We start from the raw sequence: 14754 nt of genomic DNA, 5'->3' as shown, positions 1-14754 counted from the left end.
GATGACAGATCTGTGTACCGGCCCCGTTGCCAGTACCATGGGACCTGCTGTGACCAATCACAGCAGGTCACATGACAGTTGTATACAATGGATGGCTTCCTTTCTGTGTAATGTGATTAGCCGTGGCCAATCACAGCTAATCACAACAAAAAAACCTGAATGAATCAATTTCATTCAGTTAAATGCTTGCTTATAGCAAATAAATTATTTGCTATAAGCAATCAAATTGTGTAAAAAAAAAAAAATACTGATCACTTCCCCAAAGTAGCACAATATTACTATGGTAACATTATACTACTTTAATCACAGTATAATATGAAAAAAAAATCTTAAAAAAAGAAAAAAAAAGTAATACAAAATAAAAAAATACTTTAATAAATAAATTTTTTTTAAATTATCTAATTTTTTTTTTCGTACTGTCACCAGTCAGTGTCCCTAATCACCACCACACCAGTTATATGATGATGCTGTACTGCACTGGTGACAGTATGTAAAAAAAACAAGGTCTTCTGCTTAAATCTTACCTGTATACAGCTATTTTTTGTTTTGTTTTTTTCTATCAACGTAGCCATCATCCATGATTCGTGTAGAAATTGCATCTCTGACACTGGACCCATGTTCAGAGGTGGTGGCTGATGAATCAGTGGAAAGAGTGTTTGTGGAGTTTCAGTTCACAGGTGTTCCCGCTGAGGAAACAGAGACTCCTTTATCACTTCGCAAACCTAGTCAAGGCGAGGAAATATACTACCACTTCAGCAAAGGTAGGAAAACTGTCACAAGTTGAATTTTTTAAAAACTTTTCCATTTATTTGATAAATACTGTTTTTGTCTCCCTAAAATGTTATACACAGTTCACAGATTAATTATTTCCCTGATCCCCATGCAGTAATACACCTTGATGGCAAAGAACATGCAGATCGCAGACATTTCCTCTATATGCTTTTGGAGGGATCAGACGCAGAGGGAGAAAGAATACGGTAACAAAGTGTTTGATGCAACCTATAAGTGTACACAAAGGGCATTTTCTTGTTCAGTTTATTGGGGGAAAAAAGGGACCTCAGGGGTATTAACCTTTTCCGTGGGAGATTAACCACTTGCCTACCTGGCACCTTTACCCCCTTCCTGCCCAGGCCAATTTTCAGCTTTCAGTGTTGTAGCATTTTGAATTACTATTTCGCAGTCATGCAACACCGTGCCCAAACAAAATTTTTATCATTTTTTTGAGACAGATAGAGCTTTCTTTTGGTAGTATTTACTCGCCCTTGGGTTGTTTTTTTTTGGTAAACAAAAATGCAAAAAGACCAAATATTTAAAAAAAAAAATTTTGTATTAGTTTCTAATAAAATATTTTGCAAACAGGTAATTTTTCTCCTTCACTGATGTGGGCTGATGATGCTGCACTGATGGACACTGATATGCAGCACTGATAGGCTGCACTGATGGGTACTGATGAGGTGGCACTGAAGAGGCTTCACTGATAGACAGCACTGATGGGCACTGATAGGCTGCACTGATGGGCACTGACAAGGAGGCACTGATATGCGGCACTGATGGGCACTGATATGCAGCACTGATGGACACTGACTTTTATTTTTTGCTAAACAAACTAAAAAAGACTGAAAATTTTGAAAAAAAAAAAAGTTTTTCTTAGTTTCTGTAAATAAGTAATATTTCTCCACTGATGTGCGCTAATGAGGCTGCAGTGATAGGCACTGATAGGCTGCACTGATGGGCACTGATAGGTGGCACTGATGAGGAGGCACTGGTTGGTGGCACTGATGGGCATTGACAGGCATCACTGATGGGCACTGAAAGGCAGCACTCATATTCGGCACTGATAGGCGACACTGATGGGCACTGATAGGTGGCACTGATTGGAACTGTTAGGCGGTACTGATTGGAACTGTTAGACAGCATTGATGGGCACTGATAGACGGCACTGAGTGGCACTGATAGTTGGCACTGAAAGGCAGCTCTGATAGGCACTGATATGTGGCATTGATGGGCACTGACAGGTGGCACTGATGGGGCTACACTGATAATCAGGGCACTGATGATCAGTTCCCTGATGATCAGTGTAGATGTCCCCTCTGAGGAATGCTGATTACCAGCTCTCCTCACATGCTGTCAGCGTAAGGAGAGGACTGCCGACAACTGGCATTTCATTGTTTACATGCAATCAGCTGGGATTGGACACAGCTGATCACATGACAGAGCTGACGTCATCAGCTATTTACTCTAATAAGTGATCCGCTGTGTCCCAGGGACACAGAGCACCACCGAACGCCATGCCGCACACCCCTGGGGGCGTGCATGCACAGTTAGAGTGGAAGGACGTCATATGATGCCCTCCCAGAATGACAGAACCGCCGCCAGTCGTTTCCTTGTATGGCGGGCGGGAGGCGGTTAAGCACTAAGCTGCTTAAGACCTAATAATCTTTCTACCAAATAAAAGAGGGCAATAACCAAAATGTTTTTGACATTAGGGTTGATTTACTAAAACTGGAGAGTGCAAAATCTGGTGCAGCTGTGCATGGTAGCCAATCAGCTTCCAACTTCAGCTTGTTCAGTTAAGCTTTGACAAAAAAACATGGAAGCTGATTGGTCTCTATGCAGAACTTCACCAGATTTTGCATGCTCCAATTTTAGTAAATCAGCTCCAACGTGTAGTCCAAACATATAACCATGGTAAAAAGTTAATTTTACCTGGTGTGTGTCACTGGATCTGGAGACCTGTAGAAAGCTTATCACTGGATGCAATACCTCAGGTTTGTTTAACCAGTTACCCTTCGCCCTATAGCAGAAGTATTGCTACAGGGCGGCAGGGCTGACCAAAATCATGTAAATATACATGATTGGCATTTCCAGGTAAGTGCGCTCACCGCCCTACCCGCGCCGCTCTAGGCAGTTAGAGATGTCAATCACAAGGTCCTGGCTGGCGATTCCCGACACTCGGCAATCATTGAGGGAAGCTGACATTGGAGAGACCTGTGTGGTGTGTAAACAACACAGGTTTTTCTCCTGTCAGCATGGACATGCTGCTTTGTATCTCTCTGCACTGCAAAATGTCTGAAATAGTTAATTATTTACTAATTTTCAATGCATTCTGGGCATTTGGGAAGGTCTCCTGAGGTTATCTTTTAAAAACGCTTCTGAACACAAACGCTCATAAACGCAGCTAAACACGGTATGCAAACGTGGCTAAACTAACATTTTTTAATCTACGTTTTCCAGCAGTCAGTTTCCATCATTCAGAAGAGTTTTCCAAATGCTCCGTGTACATGAACCCTGAGATGGATGTGTTTACATGTCATGCCACAGTCTTTTCCAAATAGTAAAACGGAGACTGGCAAAAACACCAGATATTTCACACAAAGGAAGCAATGCAAAGAGAACAGGATCCTTTTTTATACAAGTCAATGATAACACAGACACATATCAGAAATATGAAATGTTGGGAAAACATACAGTATATCTCTAGGTAGATATATTAAAACACGATATAATGCAGTTACAGTTGTGCTCAAAAGTTTGCATACCCTGGCAGAAATTGTTACATTTTGCAATTGATATTGAAAATATGACTGATCATGCCAAAAAATGCTCTTTTATTTTATTTTATATGATGATCATATGACGCCATTTATTATCAAATAGTTTTTTGGCTCCTTTTTAAAAGATTAATGATAACAGAAATCACCCAAATGGCCATGATCAAAAGTTTACATACCCTGGTTTGGCCTTAGTACAGACACACAAGGTGATACACACGGGTTAAAATGCCAATTAGAGGTTAATGTCCCACATCTGTGGCTTTTTAAATTGCAATTAGTGTCAGTGTATAAATAGTCAATGAGTTTGTTAGCTCTGACTAGGCTAGATACTGAACCATGGGGATCAGAAAAGAACTGTCAAAAGTCCTGCATAACAAGGTAATGGAACTTTATAAAGATGAAAAATGACATAAAAAGATGTCCAAAGCCTTGAATATGCCAATCAGTACTATTAAATCACCTAATAAGAAGTGGAAAGTTCGGGGATCTCTTAATACCAAGCCAAGGTCAGGTAGACCAAGAAAGATTGCAGCCATAACTGACAGAAGAATTGTCCGGGGCAGCCATAACTGACAGAAGAATTGTCCGGGATTCAAAGAAAAATCCACAGGCAACCTCAAAAGAAATACAGGCTGATCTGGAAAAAGATGGTGCGGTTGATTTTAAGGTGTACAATACGGTGATACTTGAACAAAAATGAGCTGTTTGGTCGAGGTGCCAGAAAGAAGCTTTTACTGCACCAATACCACAAAAAAGCCCAGTTACAATATGCCTGACAACATCTTGACATGCCTAACCAGGCCTTTTTGTGTCATTGATGCAGTAAAGGCTTCTTTCTGGCACCTCGACCATGCAGCTCATTTTTGTTCAAGTTTCATTTTATTGTGCTCCTTCAAAACAACCACACTGTCTTTTTACAGAGCAGCCTATATTTTTCTTGTGGTGATTAGTCTTTACTTGTACAAAGTTACCATCCTCAGGTGCTTTCCCAGTGACATTAAGTTTAGACTTTAAATTTAGACTTAATACAAAATTCTTTCCTTCATTTGATTTGTTGCCTAAATGAAAACATAATTCAGGTTCCATCATAACTTGCAACACTTAAAATTTAGGCCTTGTAGTAACATTTGTAAGGATAATACTCAGTTTACCAATAAACATTGATGTCACTTTTTTTTTTCTTTTTTTGGTGCAGCATACAAAAATTTTCATGGTTTCAGGGTGGCGCATACCTGTACTTAAATTTCAACAGTGACATATTTTCAGTCAATGATCTTTCCTGCTCTTTTTTATTAGTTCAGTGTCATTCACAGTCTTACTGTTGTGGCCACAGATTGGTGGTTATTCTTCTAAGTGATAGTAGCAGTGGCTAGCCCAGTAGGCCACTGAAAAAATTATCACTGAGAGACAACCAATCAAAAGAAAGTTCTTCCAGGCCATCTCTGGATGAAGCAGCATCCTGAAGATTGGAGGGTGTTTATAGGTCTGTCTCCTTTTCTTGTTTTGTCTGTTGCTCCTGGCTCTTTGGTGGTTCCGGGATCCTCTTTACTCTAGAACAGTGGTTCTCAACCTTCCTAATGCCAAGACCCTTTAATACAGTTCCTCATGTTGTGGTGACCCCCAACCATAAAATTATTTACCCAGTAATTATAATTAATGAAGTGTTTTACCTCCAATACTGCTGCTTTCAACACAGCAGCAGGTTCTACACAGTAGCTGCTCTTTACACATCAGAAATATGTTTTCCAATGGTCTTAGGCGACCCCTGTGAAAGGGTCGCTCGACCCCCAAAGGGGTCGCGACCCACAGGTTGAGAACCACTGCTCTAGAAGCATGTATCCAGACGTTGGAATCAGCAGTCAGAACTGCGGTTCTTGTCACAACCATCACTATGGTGGGTTCCCCATACGGTGGATCTACGGTCTAGTATCTGTAAAGTTCCTTAACCCGATCTCCTGGCTTGAATGGGTGGGTTGGATCATCTGTGGGAAAAAAGGAAATGAGAGAGACATCACCATATACACCATTCAACACCCTAATCAATTCCTGGACATATCTTCCCTGGATTCATTCTAAATCAGCTGGCATAACTACCAAAGGACCTCTTGTCCAGGGGAGAGGAATGGCCTACCCATAAAAATTTCAAAAGGGAAAAGTATGGTGACTTTATTAGGTGTCATCCTCATCTCAGCCAGAAAAGCTGGCAGGTACACCTTATCCCTTAAATGTCACACCTGTTGCCTTCCTTAGTTTTTCCTTCTGGGTCCTAATTCCCCTTTCTACCTGAGCAGAACTCTGCAGATGGTAGAGTATGTGTAACTTCCAGTCAATGCTCATCAGATTGGCTACCTCTTGTGTAATCTTTGATGCAAATGCTAGTCCTATGTCTAAGTCTATATTTCCCATTGAGGGATGACTTCCTTTGCAAAAAATCTTTTCTTTATTTCATCTCTCACTACCTGCCAACCCCGATGTCCTATGCCATAGAACTGTGCACTGTGATGTCGGAGTCCTATTATACCTCCCTTTGACATTAGACCATTTGCATCTAATGTCAACCATTTTTGTTGCATGTCTATTCTGGGAGTGATGTCCTCATTTATTACCTGAACAAACTCATGTTCCTTGGGTAGGTTATCAGTTTCACCCTTTATCCCTAGCAAGCAATTTAGTATAGCTAAGGGACCTGAGTTAGAACCTACATATTTCACTTCCAAATTTGCAATTGATGTCAAAATCACTTCATAACCACTTGCCCTTTGAGCTGTCATGTGCTGCGTAGTAAGGTTCTTAAGGACATACAGTACATGATGGGTGGTGTGAAGGATGGTTTTATGTCCCAAAGTCACACTTATTGAGTCCTTCACCGCCATGGCACAGACAGCCAGGGCTCTCAGACATGCTGGCATGCCCTGTACCAGACTTGGCACTACTTTTGAAAAATAGGCTACTGGCCTCATGTGTCCTCCATGATCCCGAATGACCACAGCCACCATGGTTTTACAATAATCACGAGAATACACATGAAAATCAACATTGTAATTCGCTAAACCCAGAGCAAGAGAGGAAACTAGTGGGGACCTCAAGGTTTGGTAGGTATTGGTGGATTCTTGGGCCCACTTAATGAGGTCTGAAGCCTCAGTTTTTGTGTGCTGCCTGAGTATGTTATCATAATGGGAGCAGTCAGGTATCCATTGGCGACACTAGTTGACCATACCAAGGAAGGAGAGCATTTCCTTTTTAGTTTTCGGGTGGGAAAAACCCATAATGGCTTGGATCCTGGACTGTCTCACCATTCTGGTGCCTTGTGACAGAGTGAAACCCAAGTAATCCACCGAAATTTGACAATATTGTACCTTATGCCTTGCCACCTTGTGTCCCTTTTACCTAGAAAATTTAACAGAGATATACTATCCTACCTACAAGCCTCCCTGTTAGGTGAACAAAATAATTTCATCCATGTACTGGAGCAACATGGAACCATGGCGGGGTGCCCAACCCTTCAAGGATTCTCAGAGGGCCATGCAATAAACAGCCAGAGAATGCATGTAGCCTTAGGGCAATCTGGACCAGGTTAACTGTTTGCTGGCCAGAGTAAAACTTAACAGTAGTTGTATCTCTTCGTCAACTTGAAAGGAATAAAAAAGCTTTGCTTAAATCAATCACAGTATAATACTGTGTATTGTGTAGAATGGGGGTAATCAATGAGGGCACATCTGGGACAATGGGTGCTATTCACCTCTTCCCCTATTTCTGTTGCTACCTCTTTCTCTAGGATTATAACTATGTTGTAACCCCTGAAAATGTGCTTTGCTGGTAGATTTGGGGACCTCAAAAGACCCAGCAGCGTCTTTTGCCATCACTTGTTTTTCAACACAAGTACCTGCATCCATCTCTGTCCAGTTTGAAATAAGCTATCTTATTAACAGTGAAATTTCAAATTTATGTCCTGCCATCAAGGTTTGGATATATATTTAGTGCCCATTTCTGCACTAACCATATCCATCCCAGCTTCTTCCTTCCAAACTTTTCTAAATCTTTTCACATACTGAAACTCTCTTTTGTTCCTTGCTTACAAGCAACATGATTTCCTACTCTTCCATATTCGCTCCTGATATCTTAGTGTGAAGTGCTATCACTTATGCTGCCCTGCTCTGCCCTATTGCCATATGCAAACACGCAGACCATGTCAGCATTCAAATGTAAATAACCAGCATTTATATGTAAATAGTGGGGACAATCATATTCAAATAGCAACTGTGGTCACTGAACCTACCAGCCTGTTCTACAAAGATAAGCAAAGTGAGGGGGGTCTGTGCAGGGGTAGGCAGAAAAGGAATTAGTTTGGGGTGAACACGTCAGCAAGGAGGGGATGTACAGAGGTAAGGAAAGTGAGTACAAAGAGGAGCAGGGGAGGAATGTAGAGTTAAGGGGGGGGTTGAAGTGAAGAAGATGGGGAAGGTTTAGCAGAGAAATTTAGGATGCAAAGGTGTACTCGTTGAGTGGATAAAGATGTACATCACATGTGGGGCAGCCTATCCATTTCATTGCGCTAGAAATGCAGAAAAAAGGTCCCTGGCTTTTTTAAAAGTCACATCAAGCCACACAGTGCCACAGCACTGTGAATTTTGGTTCATGTAAAAAGGCATCTTAGTAGATGCTTGAGGGTGTCATTAACAATTAATGGCATTGGTGTGTATCTGCTAAAGGGCAGCAGATTTCTGTGGTGTCAGGAAAGCAATTTTGCATGCGTTCCCAACATGCACAAATGTGAACATAGGATAAATGTCTCAATTACATTGGTGGTCAGTGTACATATTGTCATTACATTGGGGCTTAGTGTAGAATCCTTTCATTTACACTAGTGCTCAGTGTGAATGCCCCCCTTATGTTGGTGGTCATTATGAATGCTCCTATTATATTAGTGGTCAGTGTAAATCCCCTTTACATTGGTGGCCAGAGGAGAAACTCCTCTTTATATTGGTAGTCAGTAAAAAATCCCAGCTTGCATTTGTTGTGAGTGTTGAATCCGCACCATCATATAATTTTTTGAAAAGTGTATTTTTTAATATACAGTATATTCCAATTTTTTTCCATTCCCTTTATTATTCATCATCTATTATTTTTTATTTTTATTAGTATTTTTTCATATTTTCTCTTATTTTATAATATCCATACATGTTCTCATGCATAGAGGCTCACGTCCGTTCACACAGCGGATGCCTATTATTTCAGATTACAAGCACTTTTCCACCATGCCTTTGCAAGTGGCTTGTATTACATTTTTAAATTATATTAAAGAGTTTTATTGCTGCGCTTAGAGGGCACCGCCTTCCTAATTCTTTTTTGATTTTCCACAGGGCTCTCTATTGCTCTTCACTGGCTGGCTGCCTTCTAGCTCAGCTGCTTACAAGGACTAAAATAAAAACTACCTATTATAAGGAATATATATATACAGTGGGGATCGAAAGTTTGGGCACCCCAGCTAAAAATTTGTATTAATGTGCATAAAGAAGCCAAGGAAAGATGGAAAAATCTCCAAAAGGCATCAAATTACAGATTAGACATTCTTATAATATGTCAACAAAAGTTAGATTTTATTTCCATCATTTACACTTTCAAAATAACAGAAAACAAAAAAATGGTGTCTGCAAAAGTTTGGGCACCCTGCAGAGTTAATATCTTGTACTGCCCCCTTTGGCAAGTATCACAGCTTGTAAATGCTTTTTGTAGCCAGCCAAGAGTATTTCAATTCTTGTTTGAGGTATCTTTGCCCATTCTTCCTTACAAAAGTCTTCCAGTTCTTTGAGATATCTGGGCTGTCTGTCACGCACTGCTCTTTTAAGGTCTGTCCATAGATTTTTAATTATGTTGAGGTCAGGAGATTGTGAAGGCCATGGCAAAGTCTTCAGTTTACGCCTCTTGATGTAATCCCCCGTGGATTTCGAGGTGTGTTTAGGATCATTATCCATTTGTAGAAGCCATCCTCTCTTTAACTTCAGCTTTTTCACAGATGGCATCAAGTTACCATCCAAAATTTGCTGAAATTTTATTGAATCCAATTTTCCTTCTACTCGTGAGATGTTCCCCGTGCCACTGTCTGCAACACAACCCCAAAGCATGATTGATCAAACCCCATGCTTAACAGTTGGACAGAGGTTCTTTTCATTAAATTCTGTGCCTCTTCTTCTCCAAACATACCTTTGCTCATTCCGGCCAAAAAGTTCAATTTTAACCTCATCGGTCCACAGAACTTGTTTCCAAAATGCATCAGGCTTGTCTATATGTTCATTTGCAAAGTTCAAACGATGATTTTAGTGGTGAGGACGTAGAAGAGGTTTTCTTCTGATGACTCTTCCATGAAGACCATATTTGTACAAGTATCTCTTTATAGTGGAATAGTGTACCACAACTCCAGTGTCTGCCAGATCTTTCTGGAGGGATCGTGTTGTCAGACGTGGGTTTTGAATTATTTTTCTCACAATCCTGCGAGCTGTTCTGTCTGATATTTTTCTTGGTCTTCCAGATCTTGCTTTAACTTCCACTGTTCCTGATGACTGCCATTTCCTAATTACATTCCGAACAGAGGATAATGACATCTGAAAACGCTTTGCTATCTTCTTATAGCCTTCTCCAGCTTTGTGAGCGTCAACTATTTTCAGTTTCAGTTTTCTAGACAACTGCTTAGAAGAACCCATGGTGCTGATTGTTGGGGCAAGGTCAGATGAGTCTGGGCATTTAAAACCTTTGAGATTGACATCACCTGGTCTTCCCAGACGATGATTGAGAACAATCCATGACACTGGCAGGTCTCAGCTTGGCAAAGGGGGCAGTGCATGCTATAAATTCTGCAGGGTGCCCAAACTTTTGCAGACGCCATTTTTTTGTTTTCTGTTATTTTGAAAGTGTAAATGATGGAAATAAAATCTAACTTTTGTTGACATATTATAAGAATGTCTAATCTGTAATTTGATGCCTTTTGGAGATTTTTCCATCTTTCCTTGGCTTCTTTATGCACATTAATACAAATTTTTAGCTGGGGTGCCCAAACTTTCAATCCCCACTGTAACATTTTGTTTCACACATATATATTCCCATTACATCATGCTCATTGTTTTTAGTCCTAGCCTATTCCGCACACACCATTTTTAACCCATTTCAGAGTGCACCAAATACCCGTTCGCTTTTATCCGTTCCAGTACTGCCATTGGTCCCATTCCCCCATCAGCACTGCCATTGATCCCATTCCCCCACCAGCACTGTCACTTATTCCATCCCCCAGCAGTGCCACTGATGACACCCTCCCCCCAGCACTGCCACTGATCCCAGGAGTCCTAGGATCCCTAGTTTCTGTCTATTGGTGGGCCCCCTCACTTTTTCCCAGTCCATGGTGTGCAGGCAGTGAGATAATGTGCTGTAACCTCTAGCAACCAATCAGTGAGCTGTAATGATGCACAGTAACCAATAGCAACCAATCAGTGAGTGGTAATGATGTGTAGTAACCTTTAGCAATCAATCAGTGAACAGTAGTGATTTGCTGTACTCTCTAGCAACCAAGCAGTGAGCAACAATGATGTTTGGTAACCTCTAGCAACCAATCAGTGAGTGGTAAGGGTGTGCAGTAACCTGTAGCAACCAATGGGTTAGCAGTAATAATGTGCAGTAACCTCTAGCAACTAATCAGTGAGCGGTAATAATGTGCACTAACCTGTAGCAACCAATCAGCATGCAGAAATCATGTGCTGTAACCTCTGGTAACTAATCGGTGAGCTGTAATGTGTGCTGTAACCTCCAAAAAACAGTCAATGAGTGGTAATGATATTCTGTAACCTCCGGCAACCAATCGCAATCACTGCCTGATCTGCTGCAGTAAACTGATTTTGAGTCTAGCTGCTATTTATTGTATTTCTCAGAGCAAATGGAGAGCGAAATTGCATTGGAGGGGCCCAAGAAAATGTTTGTCCAGGGTCCAATCGCTATTAAAGACGGTACTGTGTACAAACAGTATAAAGTGAGACATTACCAACAAGGTGAACTCACAGACCGAGTGCAGAGCAGGAGGGTTAATGGCCGTGCATGACAAGATCACCATTAAGTCACTGTACTAACAGTATCCAGTGAGACATTACCAACAAGGGTTACTCATGGATCCAGTGCAGAGCAGGAGAGGTTAATGGCAGTGTGTGATAAGTTCATCATAGGCTGCAGTATAAACAGCATACATGTGAGACATTATCAGCAAGGATACTCCCAGAGCACTGCACAACAGGAGAGGTAAGTGGCTGTCTGTGACTAGGCCACTGCACCACAGTACCTAGTGGGACGATACCAACAAGGGTTACTGACAGACCACTGCGTAGCAGGAGGACCTAATGGCTGTCTGTGACTAGGTAACCATAGACCTCAGTACCAACAGAACACAGTGAGACATTACCAGCAAGGTGTTTATCACAGACTACTGCAGAACAAAAGGGGGTTAAAAGCAGTCTGTGACAATGTCACTGTGTAGGCCTCATTGGGAGTCAGCAGTGGCTCAGTATAGCAAGAAGTACATAGGAAGGCATGCACCAGAAAATAATGCAGCCCTAGTAGGGTGGGAACACCACATACATGTGTTACAGTCCATACAAGGCACATGTGAAACATTTAAAAAGTGTTGTGACAGCAAAATCAATCTGTTGCAGCACATATAGGGCGTGGATGACAAAATGTTCCACAGAATATCTTAATTGTGAAACCTAACTGATTTGTAACACTGATATTTACCAAATATTTTTCTTCCCTTGTGGGCACCACAAAGGTTAAGATTTACAGTAGTAAGCGATCCAATGAATGAAGAAGATGACGACTGTCGTGATGTTGGGTTTGCTTATTTGGACCTGCGGCATCTTTTACGAAGATCTGTAGACCCAGCAGAGGAAACTTTGCAGAGTGAGTAAAAAATATATTTCAGCAAATGTATCATTATCTATAGATAACTTAGTCTGTGGAGAGGATAAACATCTGTCATTTTTTTTTCCTCATTTTGCATCACGAGATACACTGAACTTTATATACAGGCAGTCCCCCAAGATAGGGTCTGTAGGATTGTTCTTAAGTCGAATTTGTACATAAGTTGGAACAGGTACATTTTTTTTAAGTGTAACTCCAGCCAAAAAAATTATTTCTAGGTTTTTTGGATAGCATAGGGAAGGGTTCACACCCCTGTAATGTTTGTTTTGCTGCCTGTGCCCCTGTTCAGAAGATTTCACCTCACTTTCTGTCCCTGTGACAATTGGATTTTAAAAATGGGTTGCTGTGGAAACAAGGATTGGTGGTAAACCTTTAGTGGGGGCACCTTTTTCCCATGATAACTCTTACAGGAGTGAATTTCCCTTCCTGAGGGTAGATTTCCTCTCACTTTCTTTTCCTCCGTCTGTTCATAAATACAAGTCGTAACTTGAATGCTCACATACTTGGGGACTGCCTCTACATGACTACTTGGGTTATACTACCACCTTCAGGTGAATGAACAATGGCCAAAAAAAACTGAAATTTCTGCCAAGGCATTACCACTTCCAGCTCAGCTAATCTTATGCTAGAATCTAAAGATGCCCCTTCTGTGTGTCTCTAAAGGTTTTTTTAGGGAGACTCTGTTCATACAACTTCTGGCCTGTTCTGTACACCCCTACTGGGACAGAGTTGAGCTCTATGCAGATCAGTCACTATGGCCAGCAGTCCAAGAAGGACTATACCCAGAGCCCACATGAAAGAGTGGGATGGCCTGTAGTGTCCGCCGATCATCATTGGATCCTGCAGAGACTTACAGTATACAGCATACCTGGTGACCTCCCTGGTGGGGTGTGCTACAGGTCTGGGGCAGTGATCCCCCAAAGTAAAGTTGAGTCCCCGAAGACCCTCAGGAGCATACCCACCCTGAGTATATAGGTGTGGACTGGTGAGTGCCTTTTGTACAGTGAAGCAGTAGCAGTCCCCTCTTTGGTGTTCACTGGTTTCAGCATTTTTTGGGGCAGTTTGTAGCAGTTTTTCCCCAGTGGATGCCATACTGCAGTAGCTGTGTGTTAGCGTAGGTTTAAAAAGGAAATCATTCAGAGATTCTGATTGCACCGGATTTACCAAGAAGAACATGGTATACCAACATCATAAATTTCCTGACAGAGAAGTTGTGGGCTCTTCCAGATTGACCAGATTTGCTGTTGTAGGGTTCGATTCTCTACTTTGTGGGCGCATTTTGGCTTTTCTCAGTTTTGGTGTGCAGATGTCATTGGCTTTGAGTACCATTAAGGAACAGATACCAGTTTTGGTTGTGCTATTTCAGAAACCTATGGTATCTCATTCCTTGATTAGACCCTTTGTGGAGTGTGTCACATGGACTGTTCCACCTGTGTGGCCCCCATGTCTCCATGAGATCCTAATTTGATTTTGTCTGTTTTGCAGTCTTCTTTTGAACCTGTCTTAAGAGATTCCCTTGTGACTACTTATGCACAAGGTTTTCTCTTTGGTGGCCATAAAGTCCTCTGTGTCCTGTGGTGTATGCAAAGAAAAGGACTTTACAAGTAAACCAAAAATCTTAATATATGGCATCAGGTTTCCAGACAGTGTAGAAGTGAAACAGCTGTTTCCCAGGAAAGTATTTGCTTGTTTTTTTTACGAAACATGTATTTTCTCTTTATTTCAGTAGTGGATGTATCAGACCCCAGACAAACAATTGGATCTTTGCATGTCATAATAGAGGCCAGAGAAGCAGCTCGAGCAGTATATAGAGAGAAGAGGACCATCAGATCATCATCACCTTCAATTCCTATAAACTGAAAAAAACCAAGATTGTATGCCGCTAATCATATAAAGATATGCATATCAGAGTAAAAGGCTGTCTCAGTAAAGGGTTCAAATGTGACCATCTGAAGTGGTTTGTGCATTGCATTATAAAGTGCCCTAGAAGGACTTTACTGTCATGATCTTGGTTATAGTAAAGTGAATGGAAACTCTGAAACAGACCCAGAAGATTTGGGGGATTATATATTATTTGCAGATTCAAATATTTTGCATCCCTGTTGTTTTTGAGAGTTCTTGGCTATCTATTACTGGTTTTCTTTTATGTTACATCTGATACCTAAGTAATCAGTAACCACTACTGACACTGAAACAAAACAAAATGTGTGTTTATAAGCTAGTTAGCCACTTATTACAGACATTGTAT

General features: G+C 41.2%; 1 protein-coding gene across 1 annotated transcript in view; it reads left to right on the top strand.

Moving 5' to 3' along the window:
- Window positions 1-14451, top strand: part of RPGRIP1 (RPGR interacting protein 1) — a 60752-nt gene extending 46301 nt beyond the window's left edge. The window contains 4 exon segments of the mRNA XM_089686993.1: window positions 569-761; window positions 887-977; window positions 12355-12485; window positions 14233-14451. Coding sequence (XP_089543119.1) covers window positions 569-761; window positions 887-977; window positions 12355-12485; window positions 14233-14366 — 549 coding nt within the window. The 3' untranslated portion in view covers window positions 14367-14451.
- Window positions 14452-14754: the final 303 nt, after the last annotated feature.

This window comes from Staurois parvus, unplaced genomic scaffold (assembly GCF_062004578.1).
Source record: "Staurois parvus isolate SC_StPar_1 unplaced genomic scaffold, SC_StPar_1.0 ptg000415l, whole genome shotgun sequence".
Lineage (NCBI taxonomy): Eukaryota > Metazoa > Chordata > Amphibia > Anura > Ranidae > Staurois > Staurois parvus.
This window is presented reverse-complemented; position numbering and strand designations above follow the sequence as displayed.